At 32.3% G+C, this 15,636-nt stretch overlaps 5 protein-coding genes across 8 annotated transcripts in view; 3 read left to right on the top strand and 2 right to left on the bottom strand.

Moving 5' to 3' along the window:
- LOC108743123 (uncharacterized protein PFB0145c) overlaps positions 1–5,710 on the top strand; it is a 34,195-nt gene extending 28,485 nt beyond the window's left edge. For all 3 annotated transcript variants that reach the window (XM_025979287.1, XM_025979286.1, XM_018478576.2), the window contains exons 4-10: positions 1,777–2,229; positions 2,288–2,589; positions 3,187–3,477; positions 3,627–3,879; positions 4,307–4,611; positions 4,909–5,055; positions 5,125–5,710. In XM_025979287.1, the coding sequence (XP_025835072.1) occupies positions 1,777–2,229; positions 2,288–2,589; positions 3,187–3,477; positions 3,627–3,879; positions 4,307–4,611; positions 4,909–5,055; positions 5,125–5,346 (1,973 nt within the window). In that variant the 3' untranslated portion in view covers positions 5,347–5,710. The remainder of the gene's footprint in view (positions 1–1,776; positions 2,230–2,287; positions 2,590–3,186; positions 3,478–3,626; positions 3,880–4,306; positions 4,612–4,908; positions 5,056–5,124) is intronic.
- A 112-nt stretch (positions 5,711–5,822) lies between these two features.
- Positions 5,823–9,738, top strand: LOC112905895 (nose resistant to fluoxetine protein 6-like). Its single transcript, XM_025979232.1, has 11 exons — positions 5,823–6,069; positions 6,884–7,223; positions 7,361–7,434; positions 7,495–7,688; positions 7,745–7,890; positions 7,947–8,148; positions 8,207–8,400; positions 8,492–8,624; positions 8,737–8,923; positions 8,997–9,139; positions 9,599–9,738. The coding sequence occupies exons 1-11, from the start codon at positions 5,931–5,933 to the stop codon at positions 9,707–9,709; spliced, it is 1,863 nt and encodes a 620-aa protein (XP_025835017.1). The 5' UTR covers positions 5,823–5,930; the 3' UTR covers positions 9,710–9,738.
- Positions 9,739–9,959: 221 nt separating this feature from the next.
- On the bottom strand, positions 9,960–12,643 carry LOC112903970 (transmembrane protein 165-like). Its single transcript, XM_025979303.1, has 7 exons — positions 12,263–12,643; positions 12,056–12,191; positions 11,807–12,002; positions 11,543–11,718; positions 11,315–11,485; positions 10,906–11,011; positions 9,960–10,657 (listed from the first exon to the last, which is right to left on the bottom strand). The coding sequence occupies exons 2-7, from the start codon at positions 12,185–12,187 to the stop codon at positions 10,584–10,586; spliced, it is 855 nt and encodes a 284-aa protein (XP_025835088.1). The 5' UTR covers positions 12,188–12,191; positions 12,263–12,643; the 3' UTR covers positions 9,960–10,583.
- The window catches only part of LOC112905914 (transmembrane protein 165-like), a 10,059-nt gene continuing 4,929 nt past the window's right edge, over positions 10,507–15,636 (bottom strand). The window contains exon 8 of the mRNA XM_025979304.1: positions 10,507–10,565. The gene's annotated coding sequence lies outside the window, so the exon portion shown is untranslated. The remainder of the gene's footprint in view (positions 10,566–15,636) is intronic.
- Positions 12,729–15,636, top strand: part of LOC108743126 (actin-related protein 10) — a 9,946-nt gene continuing 7,038 nt past the window's right edge. Inside the window, exons 1-6 of one of the 2 annotated variants that reach the window (XM_025979301.1) lie at positions 12,729–12,895; positions 12,949–13,122; positions 13,180–13,332; positions 13,391–13,675; positions 13,731–13,807; positions 13,873–14,037. In XM_025979301.1, coding sequence (XP_025835086.1) covers positions 13,052–13,122; positions 13,180–13,332; positions 13,391–13,675; positions 13,731–13,807; positions 13,873–14,037 — 751 coding nt within the window. In that variant the 5' untranslated portion in view covers positions 12,729–12,895; positions 12,949–13,051. Of the gene's footprint in view, positions 13,123–13,179; positions 13,333–13,390; positions 13,676–13,730; positions 13,808–13,872; positions 14,038–15,636 lie in introns of both variants that reach the window. The other variant, XM_025979299.1, reaches the window with a different exon arrangement.

The following is a 15,636-nucleotide window of genomic DNA, read 5'->3' as shown; positions in this document are numbered from 1 at the left end:
AAGGTAAGGAATTAAAATCGTAAAAAAGATTTGTGCTGGGTAATTTAATTTTTAAAAAATAAATATAAGTATATAAATCAAGAAACTCTCTTTAGAATTACGCCCACATATGCGGTGGCAGTTTTAGCTGTTGCAACGTTGTACCCATATTTAGGAACAGGACCGTACTGGATTTTCGCTTCTGATGTGCAATCACCCTGCAAATCCTATTGGTGGTCGTCGCTTCTCTATATTCAAAATTATTATAATCCCGATGATTTGGTAAATAATAAATGATTGTTTGAGCTCATTTGCCTATACGTGTATATGATTTTTTCAGTGCATTACACCTTCTTGGTATTTAGACGTATACATGCAACTTGTAATTATTTCACCAATTATTTTAATACCCTTGGTTAAGTATCGAAAGTATACATTGACTTTTCTTGGAATCGCTTTAATTTTTTCCGTTGCATTTCCTTTTTACTTATCCTGGCACTATGAATTACCAGCAATCCTTACAAATCCAAACGGGTAAGTTAGCCAAAAGATTACGTCATGTTCATTTCGTTAAAACGGAGTGTGTCTTGTGTATAGAAACAAATTAATTGAAGTGGCATTTTAGAAACACATCCTTATACTTTAATAAGTATTACTATATAACTCATGCTCGTCTCGCTCCTTGGATAATCGGACTAGTGCTGGGTTACATCATTTTTGAAATAAAAATGAAGAGATTCCAGTTAAAAATAAGCAAGGTGTGTATAATGTTTGTTAGGAAAGTTTTTTGTAAATTGTGTTTTTTATTAAAGCAGCATTTTCTAAAAAGACTTTTGTTGATATAACACTTTATTGTCTACGTTTTTTCAGCCGGTTAATTTGTGCTTGTGGTTTGTATGTTTTGCTACCCTGTTGACAAGCCTGATTGTGGGTTATGACCATTTGAAAAGCCAGCAATACAATTACTGGGGAAATGCGTTGCATATATCGTTGGTAAAACCTGCATGGTCAATAGCAATAAGCTGGTTAATTCTGGCGTGTTACTGCGGTTATGGAGGTAATTTTTATTATTTAGCTACATTGTATTCTTTTTGTTTAATCCGTAGCCGTTTTTTTTTATGCATATATAGGTCCTGTGAATTGGTTTCTCTCGCTTCCATTCTTCCAAATGTTGGGAAAACTCGTTTTCTCAGTTTACATTATACATAAGCCAATTTTGTATATGTTAACATACGTTAAAAGAAGTCCGTTTTACTTCAATTTTGGGAACTACGTAAGTATGCTTGTACATTCTAAATATTAATATTCATTACAGTCAAATTCAATTAGATTGACGACAACGTCCCTGTTTTGAATATTAAAACATATTATTCATTAATTACATATTTCTTTGAAATTTCTTTTATGATGCTCGAGCGAAAATGCATAATTTGGTGAACGTGTGAAATAAATTTTCAACCAAGTCTCTCTGAAAATCTCTCCCGCTTATCTGAAAATTATCCTAAACTAACCGAACTCTTTAAATCGTTTGAACAATGCATAACACCCCTCCAAAGCATTAAATTGCATTTATTGAAGAGAGAAATAGTTCTGTAATAATTTTTAGCATAAAAAGTTTTCGTCTTTGATCCAACTACTAAAGAATTTAAAAATGTAAATATAATGGTAATAGTTATATAATTAGATAGTTAATATAATATGCATATATATATATATATGTATTTAATTTCAGCTAACTGAGGGAGGTGCAAATACTGTTTATGCTTTTACAATAGCCAGTTTTAAAAATTAATAAGGGTACAATCTCTTCTCCATCAAGAAGTTCATCTGATAAAATTGAAAAATTAACTCGATTAAAAACGAAACTTGCTAAAGATAGCATTAAAAGAGGTTATTCAGAACATATAAATTACGAAACTAAAAAACAAAAAATTGAAATGGGTGACGTTACAATTAGCCTAATCGACTCTGAAGATTCTCATGATAGTTCAGATAACGTTTCTAAAATTGGAGCAAAACCAAACGAACTGGATCGAGACTACAAAGATTCCGTTGAAATTATACCGTTGGATGCAATAAAGAAGAAAATAGAAAGAGTAGACGATGTAGTGGTGGTGGTGGATCCGTTAGAAGACATCCCTGTTTTTGAAATAACTCCCGAAACAGCGGCTGTCATGAAACAAGCGACTCACCTTTTAAAACCAGGAATATCAGTTAGTAATATTTCCACTACCACAACTCCTTTGTCGCGTAAGCACATATGAACAAGGACAAATTTATAAAGTACTAACACATGTAATTTTGGTAGCTATTCAGACGCAGACTCCAAGAAAAAGAGGGCGCCCCAGAAAAGTTCCTCTGGAAGTTCGGGAAGAATTTAAAGATCCTCCGAAAGAGGAGCAGGAATCAGTTCAGATATTCGAACAAAAGACGTCCTCCAGACCGAAGAGGAGTTGCCGAGGACAATCTGTACGAAATACTTTAGGAATCAAGCCAAGAAAACCGAGAGGTGGTGGTAATAGAGGGAGAGGACGTGGACGGAGGGGTGGTAAACAAGGAATCGTAATGAAATTGACTATGGACGCCCTGAGTTTTGAGGAGAAGGAGGAGGCAAGTTGTTATCCTACAATACATACATACATATAATAAAAGTGTTTTAATTTAGATTTGATAGCAAAAACATTAAACATAATCTCCCGAAATTAATGAAAGCGGGATTCGCATCGTGTGCACTTCTATTCTTTCCTTCTTTAGTGTTTCTTTACTAAATTAAAATAGCTAAAAATAATAAGACAGTGAATATTTTGGTTAGTTATAACAGAAAAAAAATAAAATAAAGCATAAAATTGTTTATTTATTCATTTCATAAGCATTTTACAAAATTGCAAAACGCACGTAATCTTTCAATTTTTCGGTAAAAGAAATGCTGATTTTTTATAAGTAAAAAAGTTATAATAATAGATCCATACAAAAATAAATTATTACGTGCGACAAGTCCAGATGCGTATTATACGTTAATTTTCAGTTATATTTAGAACTTGACCGAAATTATTGACTGTAACTTCTAAGTGTTTGTGTAAATTAACCAAATAATAACTTCTTATAAAAATAACGCCTTGTTCAATTTAGGGTAAGTGCAATAATTTAAGGGTTATTATTTTTATTATTATTCTTACATGCTGTTGGACTTTATCGTATTTTCTTTAGGAACCGCAAATACCGCCAGAACAAATAGAAGAGGCCATAGTTTCAGATGATGTGATTACAAACGAAAATAATGAGTGTAAAGTATCATCTGAATGTGAGGTATTTGCATCAGCTATACCAGCATGTTCTACAAACGAAATTTCTTCTTTGTCTGAAACATTCCCTGCGTCACCAGTAAATACTATACAACCTGCACCCCCACCATTGCTCGAACCGCCCAAAAGTGAACTGTACGAAGAGGAAACCCGTATGAGTGCGGACAGTAGCAGAGCTCATACACCAGCTAAACAGGTGATAGTTATACATCAGTATCAGAGTGCGCGAGGCCTAACTTGCCGTTTTGTGCCTCTTTTTTTATTTTTTAATTTTAAAACTGGACAGTATTTAATTATTACTCATGTGAAGCATTATAAGGCAAAATAGTTGCTTCTTTCATTCAGACAATATCGACGCCACTTGAAGCCGCAATAGAAGAATCTCAAAGTTCAATACAGAGCACAGCTACAACAGAAAGCGAAAAAAATCAAAAATCTCGAAAAGTTCCAAAGCAAGAAGTGCATTTAGAACCGGAAGGTGAAATAATTTCCGCCGACAAATTGGCAGAATATTGCTGGGGGGGAGGTGGACCTTTTATGTTACAAGAGCAAGTTGCCCAATTTTTAGGAATAAAATCTTTCAAAAGAAAATACCCAGGTACGCGTTCTTTTTGTTAGACTTATTTTACTTTTTGGTGCATTGATAGTAAAATTTCTCCCAGCGAACGGAAGTTGCGCGCGCACAGCGAATAAAAAATTGACAATAATATATATTAAATGAGTCTGTCCATACTTGGACAGTGGTACACGTTTTCGGAAGAGAAAATAAGACATTTCAACACAAATTTTTATTCACTTAACAAATCATTGCAACGAAACGGCCATTAGAGTACAGAAAATACCGTAAATAAATACTGTTCAAAAATGTAATTGAAAACATTTTTTTAATAAATACATCATTGTTATGCATATGCTGGTTAAATAAATATGTAAATGGAAATATAACTTATAACTTGTACACAGGCACTCACGCCATAGCTTTTTTGTTTTTGTCAGACATATGTGAATATTAATTGACTTGGTAGGGATTCAAAGACGCCCAGTAGACATGCAGGAACGTGATTTCATTCGCGAGAGTGGTTTAGCGTCTGAAGCCATGTGTGATATGGGTTTGACAGCAGTAAAAAGTGAAGACATTTTAGACATAATGTATGCAGATTTTCAACCAAAATATGAAGAATATTGCAAACATCAAAGAGATCGTCATGCCAAAGATATTTCGAATAAACAAAAGGCTTTGAATCTTGCAGCCAGTCAAGAAAAGAATAAACTCGATATTGTCGAGCAAGCGATTCATTCGACATCAACGTGGAATGCTAACTTTAATAAAGTAAGTAATCAATGTAAAGTAGTTGATAAGTCTTGTATTACTAAATAAACGTAGGTTTTCACGGCTGTCGTCCTCAGTACTATTATTATTTGTTTACGGGCTTTTTGACCGTTGTCTCTGCAAAATATTTCCTGACGTATCGCCTATTACAAATAATAATAGTCAACAATTAATGTTTTTAAAATTTGTAAAAAATCACTAAGCCAAAAATATCTATTACATGCGATTTACTGAAAAGAAAATTTATTGTTAATGTATTACTTTTCGTGTTTAATCCTTTGTCTTTGTCTAATGCAGTCTCGAAGAGAACAGAGAAAGGGTTGTATGGATTTACAAACATTTACTATACATTTTCCTAAAGGAAAATTTAAAGAAGTGCACAAACTACCAGTTGAACATTATCCGGTTGCCCTTGTTCCTGGACAGTTCTGCGATTATTATAGAGTAAATAATAATTCCTTAATTTCCGCGTGGGATAGATTTTTCGCACAGTTTAATCATTATATCTTGTAGACGTATTCACCTTCAGAATTAAGTAATTTACCACTAAATACGTGCACTTACAAAACTTCCGAAGACTTCTTAAATGAAACCGAAGATAGTCAATCGGAAGTATCAGGAAGCGATTCCGGATCAAGCAGTTCCGATTCTGAAAGTTCAGATTCTTCGTCAGGAGTAGAGGACTGTAAAATGTGTCGACGTACTTCGTCATCGAGAAAACTTTTAACACAATAGATTTTTATCTGTCAAGTAGATAGGAATATGATTTTCTTGCAATCTCTAATCTCATTAAGGATAAGTAGTAGCTTCTAGTTATTAAACATCAAAACCGTAGAGTATAAATATTAATTAACGGACCATTTTATTATATAATATTAATATATAACGTACATTCTTTTTCTTTCAAGGCACCTACATTCATGAATTCATGCGAACACCAGTAAAATTTTGAGTAATTTGTAACGAAGGCTAAACAGATTTAGTTTCTTGCAGTTTTTCATGAGCAAAAACTAAATAGAGATACCTACTCCAAAATTTATCATTTACGCTAAGAAAATGAAAATAACGTTTTCTTTTGTCATTAAAAAATATAGAAAAATAAAGTATAAAGAGTATTTCTGATAGTAATTGATACACATACCAAACTTAATCTAATCGCTGTATCATTTCAGATTTAATGTGTTTAAATCTTGTTATCACATAAGATAATTGATACTTTTAAATGATTTATAACAATACAATCGTATTTTATTTCGATATTATCTTAAAAGTGGGTAACAAGTGAGATCGTTGAAATTTCTGTTGTAATTTAATTTAAAATGTTGTATGTGAATGGTGCATTGGTGTTCATTTTGTCAACATTAATTTATTTTTCATCAGCCCAAGATGCAGAGTTTTGTAATCGGTTACGAGATCAGTACCAGAACTTATCTGCAATAGCCGAATGGGTCCCTAAAAGTAATTAAATTATCCGCTATTGAAAAGAAATTGTTTATCATCTGCCAATTTTCGTAATTTATTTGTGACATTATTTTAATAAATTATCGTTCTTACTGAATATAGATCGTACAAAATTACTTAATAAAATGCATTTAATTTCATTATATTATATATACCTTAATGTTAGCGATATAAAAATTATAGTTTTTTTTTTTTTAAATTCAATGCCAAGTATTCTATTTGTAGATGGCTTTATATGTGATAAAAAAATTAGGTGATATACATCTATCAAAATTTTCAGATATAAAAATCTAGGTTGCGACAATTTTACTTACAAAGGTCAATTTAAGCTTGATAATTTTGTCATGCGTATTTTAATGAGAATCACTAAATTACCCCAAGTACATTTAAAACCTGTATCCATGTATGTGATGTATTTTAATTATTAAATTTTTAACAGGCCATTAGTAACATTTTACATCTTGTTTGTATAAATATTTTTGAAATAAGTATAACATTTTTATGGTAATCATTCAATAAAAAAGTCAAATGAAAAGTTTAAGGATTTTCACGGCCGACGTTATCTGAAGAGGGTTCGATATTATGGCTAGATGACCGTGGTGTAGAACTGTTGTGGTTGGCATACTGTGTTGTCTCAGCACACCCTCTGCGAGGGATTTTTCTCTCTCATTGCGTTCCCTGTGGATGTCAACCACAGCAGTTGGCGAAACGTCGGGTAAACTACTTCATCGATGGACTCGAGCTCTCTTCAGTTTTCCAGTTATTTTCGATAAGTTCTCAACTGAATCGCAATAATGATTATATTTTTCAGTGCTAGATGCAAATGCTAAAATTCCCTCTGGTCTGTATTCGGGTAATCGTCAAGAATTAGGATCATTCGACCAATGTATCAGTATAAGTAGTACATACAACAACAGTCTCTTTTATGGGAAGTATTGCTTAGCGACAGTAACAACTGAATTGTTCAATTTTCGGTGGGGTGCATGCATACCGTCACCATGTACTTTTTCTAATGTAACTATAGCAATAGACATAGATGCGTTAAAGTTCATTTTGAATAGTTCTTACATACAAATACTTTCTGATGAAAGCGACTGCCAAACAAAGGATACTATTCACCCAGAATTTACAATAGGTGCAATTGTTACATTGTATGTATATAATTTTTATTTTATGTTGTATTGAATTATGTTACTCTTGTATAAAAAGCAAAAAGCCTACGCGCACTTAATACTGGTACGCATAAAATGATCCGTTTAAGAGCATATTTTGATTTGTATTGTTGCAGGTCCCTGTTAAGTTTATATATTGCGTGCATTTTTGTTGCAACCTGTATTGAAGCGTATAAATTAAATAAAGAAGGTAATAATTAACAATAAATTGTGAAACATTTCGTCAAAAAATTACGAAATTTATTAATAGAAAAGGTACCTCCACTATGCTCCGCTGTTTCGTTAATAGCCAATGTTAAGAGATTATTTGCCAAAACCACTTCTCAGAATCACCTACACTGTATAGAAGGATTGCGCGTTATTAGTATTGTAGTAATAATTTTTTGTCATACACTTCAAGTAATTGGAAGTGGACCTCTCATAAACATTAACGATGTACTTAATGTAAGTATCTTCTTTTAATTTTATCTAATTAATTAAGATATTAAATATATTTTTAGTGGATGAATGCCTGGCATAGCCAGTTAATTTTTGGCGCTTCAGTAACTGTGGATACGTTTCTCGTAATCACCGGACTGTTGGTTTCATATCCATTTTTGTCAAGAAATGAAAAAGGAAAAAAGTTTAATGTGCCGCAATATTNAAGGTAAGGAATTAAAATCGTAAAAAAGATTTGTGCTGGGTAATTTAATTTTTAAAAAATAAATATAAGTATATAAATCAAGAAACTCTCTTTAGAATTACGCCCACATATGCGGTGGCAGTTTTAGCTGTTGCAACGTTGTACCCATATTTAGGAACAGGACCGTACTGGATTTTCGCTTCTGATGTGCAATCACCCTGCAAATCCTATTGGTGGTCGTCGCTTCTCTATATTCAAAATTATTATAATCCCGATGATTTGGTAAATAATAAATGATTGTTTGAGCTCATTTGCCTATACGTGTATATGATTTTTTCAGTGCATTACACCTTCTTGGTATTTAGACGTATACATGCAACTTGTAATTATTTCACCAATTATTTTAATACCCTTGGTTAAGTATCGAAAGTATACATTGACTTTTCTTGGAATCGCTTTAATTTTTTCCGTTGCATTTCCTTTTTACTTATCCTGGCACTATGAATTACCAGCAATCCTTACAAATCCAAACGGGTAAGTTAGCCAAAAGATTACGTCATGTTCATTTCGTTAAAACGGAGTGTGTCTTGTGTATAGAAACAAATTAATTGAAGTGGCATTTTAGAAACACATCCTTATACTTTAATAAGTATTACTATATAACTCATGCTCGTCTCGCTCCTTGGATAATCGGACTAGTGCTGGGTTACATCATTTTTGAAATAAAAATGAAGAGATTCCAGTTAAAAATAAGCAAGGTGTGTATAATGTTTGTTAGGAAAGTTTTTTGTAAATTGTGTTTTTTATTAAAGCAGCATTTTCTAAAAAGACTTTTGTTGATATAACACTTTATTGTCTACGTTTTTTCAGCCGGTTAATTTGTGCTTGTGGTTTGTATGTTTTGCTACCCTGTTGACAAGCCTGATTGTGGGTTATGACCATTTGAAAAGCCAGCAATACAATTACTGGGGAAATGCGTTGCATATATCGTTGGTAAAACCTGCATGGTCAATAGCAATAAGCTGGTTAATTCTGGCGTGTTACTGCGGTTATGGAGGTAATTTTTATTATTTAGCTACATTGTATTCTTTTTGTTTAATCCGTAGCCGTTTTTTTTTATGCATATATAGGTCCTGTGAATTGGTTTCTCTCGCTTCCATTCTTCCAAATGTTGGGAAAACTCGTTTTCTCAGTTTACATTATACATAAGCCAATTTTGTATATGTTAACATACGTTAAAAGAAGTCCGTTTTACTTCAATTTTGGGAACTACGTAAGTATGCTTGTACATTCTAAATATTAATATTCATTACAGTCAAATTCAATTAGATTGACGACAACGTCCCTGTTTTGAATATTAAAACATATTATTCATTAATTACATATTTCTTTGAAATTTCTTTTATGATGCTCGAGCGAAAATGCATAATTTGGTGAACGTGTGAAATAAATTTTCAACCAAGTCTCTCTGAAAATCTCTCCCGCTTATCTGAAAATTATCCTAAACTAACCGAACTCTTTAAATCGTTTGAACAATGCATAACACCCCTCCAAAGCATTAAATTGCATTTATTGAAGAGAGAAATAGTTCTGTAATAATTTTTAGCATAAAAAGTTTTCGTCTTTGATCCAACTACTAAAGAATTTAAAAATGTAAATATAATGGTAATAGTTATATAATTAGATAGTTAATATAATATGCATATATATATATATATGTATTTAATTTCAGCTAACTGAGGGAGGTGCAAATACTGTTTATGCTTTTACAATAGCCATTCCATGGGCTCTCCTTTTTGAATTCCCATTTGCTGTAATTGAGTATATGTTATTTAATAAATAAACACACACAAACAAAAGTAATACAATATATGAATGTACCTAAATTGCAGGCAATTAGGGTATTTTTAGACTAATAATTGATCATCGTAAAATTCAGTAACCAACTAGTCACAAAACTATTTTAATTAAAGTAGCAGTACATCTTTCCCTTCTCTTTCTACCTTTTTTTTAAATTCGAATGAATAAAAAGTTGTGCGGGTGCTACTTACATATTGATGATTTGAAAGTGTTACTAGAAAAAAAAAAGTAGCTTCAGAGATATTTTTATTTTTGTGATTTTAAATAACCAAAAATATTTATATCATAACAAATATACCAAACGTGTATTTGCATTTGTTTTCAGTCAATTATATATGTGATTTGTATAATTAGGTACATTGAAAATAAGTACAATTTAAAATTGCAGAATTTAAATTTACAAAATCTAAGCTAGATCCTACTGAAGTTTTTATGTTTTCGGAGCTTGTGTGCTGTCATCCATGGTAGATAACAAATCCTCATAGTCATACTTATGGTATGTACCTACTACAACGTCATGCAATCGACTTGAGATGTTTCCCACAGTGGAAGTTTGATTTCTACTATCGATCACGGCCACGGGCTCGGAAACTTTTTCATTACAAATCCTAAATTCTACAGTTAAGTTACATCCCATTTCTGCCTACGTACGTACATTACTTTTAGAAACAAAAACATGATAAATAAGTAAATGATTAATAACAAAATTTACTATAAAAATAGTATACATATATACAAATACTTATATACATATAAAACTTAACATTTTTATAGAAAATTACGAAAAAATTAGGTTTTTTCACGTAATAAAATTAATTAGGCGTACTGCATCCTCCTATGTTGTAAATTTTCGTTCATCATTTGGCATTTGGGTCGACGAAAAATGCAGAAAGTGCAAATAGCAAGAATACTATTCCACCAATTATCGTTACTAAAATAAATACATATTATAGTTTAACTAAAAAGCCAACAAACTAACTTTAGACGTAAGCATCGTGTGCGGAATATTGAAAATAAAAAAGGCAATACATAATGAACAACAAATTACATTAGATAATGGTTAATTTCTTGCTTGTACAGTTTGCCAAATAGATAATATGTGTATCTATTGTACACATAATTTGAAAGCCAAACTAATGTATTCAAAGGGAAACATTTAAAAACGTCGAGAGAACTTACCCGTCCGAACTGATATCTTTTGTGCTATTAATCGGCCGCCTATTACAGCTACTCCTGTACATACAAAATGCCCTAATATGCCTCCAGTAATAACCCCGAATACATCCTGCAAATAAATTATATTTACCCATTATAAGCAAGACAATAATAAAAACGTTTTTGACGATTGATTCTGCTAAAACCTGAAGTAACGATTGCATTGTAATAGAGAACATACGACGCGTCGCACCACACAAACAAGTACGAACTAATAACCACCTATAAAATGTACTATTTGCATAAAATTAACATAAATCCCAACCTACACATTTAAAATACATATCATTATGTTCTATATTTTCAATGTTTAGACGAATGGTAGCCGATAATATTTAATCGCGATTGTGGAGAAACAAGTACAGCTACTTACTTCCGTTGCGCTTAATAAAACTGTTGTCAGCTGAGATCGGTCTCCCCATTCAGCCAGAAAAGTTAACGTCAGTGCTTGAAGAAATATACGTGACACAGCTAGAAATGCAGCTAAACCTTTTTGATGTTTTGGTGTTCTACTTTCTATATCTGACAATGATTCTCTTTCCAACTAGAATTACAACTAAATTACATTGTTGACTGTTCAGAGAGATCATATATAAATTACTTCTTCATCTCTTCGTCGTAAATCCATTTGTACCTCTTCCAGTTCTTCCTGTGCTTCTGATCCTGACATGTGATAAGCTTCTTTTAACATCTTCAAACCAAAAATAGCAAATAATGCTGTGCTTATGTAAAAGGTATACACTCTTGGAATTAGTTTAGCCACCCATCCAAACAAAGCTATGATAAAAAACATCAGTAGTAAAAGCATTATATTATTATTATTGCTTTAAAGGAATACATTAATCGCTTCGTAAATACTATTTACCTGATAAAACAGTCATTATAGCCAGCGCAGTCATGGCCCCAGTAAAAACTGTTAGTCTGGGATGTTTCATAGCCATAATGGCTGCAATAAAAAACGTTTTATCACCTAATTCTGATACCAAAATAACTGATATCGAAGCAACAAATCCATGCAGGAATCCCATATTTTCTTCCCTAGTCTTTGTTGTATCAGTTTTCTAAAACATTGTGATTCAGACAAACATTGCCGAATTATTATTTAAAAGCTTACTAAAATACTAAGCGTAGTTAAATCCTCCTTTGGTTCTTGCTCTGAATTTACAGCATTAATTAATGTAAGACTGACAAAAACTACAATATAAATAAGCTGTCCCGGCAGTCCCTTATTCGTCATTTTTTCCATGATTCTAGATAAAAAAAATATTAACATTGAGTACACACGGGTACATATGTTACACTTTAATTACTACATTCTTACTTAAGGTAGTTGCTTTAAGGTAATTGCGTAATTTCCTTGAAAACTTCTTTTCTTTTAAAAAGGGAAACAAAGGTTATGACCGACAGTAATGTATTACAAAGTTCCGCTAGGTGCGCTATCGAAGGAGTTATTACTCTGACGATTACGATCACCTTTTTCTATGATCGATTTAATTATTACTCATGGTTACGGATAAATTTATTTTAACGATTTTATTAGATTATGAAAGGGAGAATTCGTAATGGTTGTGCAAAAGAAAGCCAGTTTGCCACCAGAACGATCTGCTCAGCAGTATATTTGTGGAATTTACTGCTGTAATATAAAACAAAGCTATGTAAGGTTTCTTATAATCTTTTTGGCTTCATGGGCTGCACTATTGTTGCACGTTCTGCAACAATCCGATATGAATGTGCAGCAGTGCGGTGGATCGTGCTATATCTATGATCATACAACATGTAACTTCTATGAAGTTCGTTGTCGCGGGCTTGTTGAGTGGCAATGGTTTCCGTTAGTCTCTGACAGTGTATCGCAGTGTATATTTCTTTAATCTGTGGTCTACACAGGTCTACATATAGTTTCACCCATGTTTCGCCCTATTATCCTATTTCTTTTCCGTTTGATAATTTGCTTAAAGTAGAATAAAGTATGTAGTGTTCATGCAAGATCATTTATTAATATTTTCCTAGAATTAAGGAACTCTAACCCGTACACGTTCTATGGGAATTGATTGTTTCCATATAATAAATCGGATATACATTGCACGTATAGCAACATATACTTATTAATAAAATGCCCCTTTACGAAGGAATTGGAACTGAAAAACTTACGGTCGTTATGGATCTTGGAGCTGCATTTACAAAGTGAGTACTACAGATAATAGGAAATGTGAATTTGTAAAACTTGATTCTAATTTTTAGATTGGGATTCAGTGGAGAATTCGCACCGAGGCATATAATTCGATCAGAAGTTACATTGAAAGGTTCAAATCTAACAAGAGAAATTTATTCATATGTGAATGGAGACGATTTGTATGACTTACTGGTGGAGTTTTTGCATATGATTTTTTTTAAGTAAATAGTACAAATATATCAGACGTATCTAATTATTATAATTTTAAATAACTTTCAGGTATGTCCTATTGAGCCCAAAAGATAAACCTGTGATAATTGTAGAATCTCTGTTATGCCCAACAATATTTCGAGAAACACTAGCAAAAGTGCTTTTCAGTCACTATGAAATATACTCTTTACTTATTGTTCCATCACATTTGGTCAGCTTAGCGCCGTTGGCAATTAATACTGCATTAGTTGTGGACGTAGGATACTTGGAGACTACAGTTATTCCAATTTGTCATGGTCTTCCAGTACTTCATGCTTGGCAAGCATTGCCTTTAGCTTCTCAGGCAATTAATAAGTAGGTTATTGTTAAAAACACACAAGGAAACAGTATTAAATTTTTTGTGTTGTAGCAAATTAAGAAAACATTTACATTCTTGCAACATAAAGATTTCAGAAGTAAAACAGAATATTATAGATGATATTAAAGGTAGTTAAGTAAATAGTTTCTTAGAAAATCCTTATCAATGCCTGCTTTAAATTTTTTTTCTGTAGTTCGCTGCTGTTTTGTTACCCCACAAAGAAGAGCCATTCAGTTTCTCAAGTCAAATTCACAATTAAACTATTGTCCAGACTTGCAATATCCACTAGGAGGTACTAAGATTATAAATGTTCCTGGGAAAATACGAGAAACTGTTGCTGAATTTTTATTTGAAGAAGATAATGATCATNGTCAATTTAAGCTTGATAATTTTGTCATGCGTATTTTAATGAGAATCACTAAATTACCCCAAGTACATTTAAAACCTGTATCCATGTATGTGATGTATTTTAATTATTAAATTTTTAACAGGCCATTAGTAACATTTTACATCTTGTTTGTATAAATATTTTTGAAATAAGTATAACATTTTTATGGTAATCATTCAATAAAAAAGTCAAATGAAAAGTTTAAGGATTTTCACGGCCGACGTTATCTGAAGAGGGTTCGATATTATGGCTAGATGACCGTGGTGTAGAACTGTTGTGGTTGGCATACTGTGTTGTCTCAGCACACCCTCTGCGAGGGATTTTTCTCTCTCATTGCGTTCCCTGTGGATGTCAACCACAGCAGTTGGCGAAACGTCGGGTAAACTACTTCATCGATGGACTCGAGCTCTCTTCAGTTTTCCAGTTATTTTCGATAAGTTCTCAACTGAATCGCAATAATGATTATATTTTTCAGTGCTAGATGCAAATGCTAAAATTCCCTCTGGTCTGTATTCGGGTAATCGTCAAGAATTAGGATCATTCGACCAATGTATCAGTATAAGTAGTACATACAACAACAGTCTCTTTTATGGGAAGTATTGCTTAGCGACAGTAACAACTGAATTGTTCAATTTTCGGTGGGGTGCATGCATACCGTCACCATGTACTTTTTCTAATGTAACTATAGCAATAGACATAGATGCGTTAAAGTTCATTTTGAATAGTTCTTACATACAAATACTTTCTGATGAAAGCGACTGCCAAACAAAGGATACTATTCACCCAGAATTTACAATAGGTGCAATTGTTACATTGTATGTATATAATTTTTATTTTATGTTGTATTGAATTATGTTACTCTTGTATAAAAAGCAAAAAGCCTACGCGCACTTAATACTGGTACGCATAAAATGATCCGTTTAAGAGCATATTTTGATTTGTATTGTTGCAGGTCCCTGTTAAGTTTATATATTGCGTGCATTTTTGTTGCAACCTGTATTGAAGCGTATAAATTAAATAAAGAAGGTAATAATTAACAATAAATTGTGAAACATTTCGTCAAAAAATTACGAAATTTATTAATAGAAAAGGTACCTCCACTATGCTCCGCTGTTTCGTTAATAGCCAATGTTAAGAGATTATTTGCCAAAACCACTTCTCAGAATCACCTACACTGTATAGAAGGATTGCGCGTTATTAGTATTGTAGTAATAATTTTTTGTCATACACTTCAAGTAATTGGAAGTGGACCTCTCATAAACATTAACGATGTACTTAATGTAAGTATCTTCTTTTAATTTTATCTAATTAATTAAGATATTAAATATATTTTTAGTGGATGAATGCCTGGCATAGCCAGTTAATTTTTGGCGCTTCAGTAACTGTGGATACGTTTCTCGTAATCACCGGACTGTTGGTTTCATATCCATTTTTGTCAAGAAATGAAAAAGGAAAAAAGTTTAATGTGCCGCAATATTATATAAAAAAATATATAAGGTAAGGAATTAAAATCGTAAAAAAGATTTGTGCTGGGTAATTTAATTTTTAAAAAATAAATATAAGTATATA

This window comes from Agrilus planipennis, unplaced genomic scaffold (assembly GCF_000699045.2).
Source record: "Agrilus planipennis isolate EAB-ADULT unplaced genomic scaffold, Apla_2.0 scaffold20, whole genome shotgun sequence".
Taxonomy (NCBI): Eukaryota; Metazoa; Arthropoda; class Insecta; order Coleoptera; family Buprestidae; genus Agrilus; species Agrilus planipennis.
Note: the sequence above shows the minus strand (reverse complement) of the source record. Positions and strands in the feature narration are given on the sequence as shown.

Bases quoted from the DNA above. Each gene is read 5' to 3' on its own strand.
- LOC112903970 (XM_025979303.1), bottom strand. From the start codon at position 12,187: ATGGAAAAAATGACGAATAAGGGACTGCCGGGACAGCTTATTTATATT. The intron at 12,003-12,055 runs GTAAGCTTTTAA...ACAATGTTTTAG, and splicing joins TAACTACGCTTAGTATTTTA to AAAACTGATACAACAAAGAC. The intron at 11,486-11,542 runs GTAATTTATATA...TTGTAATTCTAG, and splicing joins TACGACGAAGAGATGAAGAA to TTGGAAAGAGAATCATTGTC.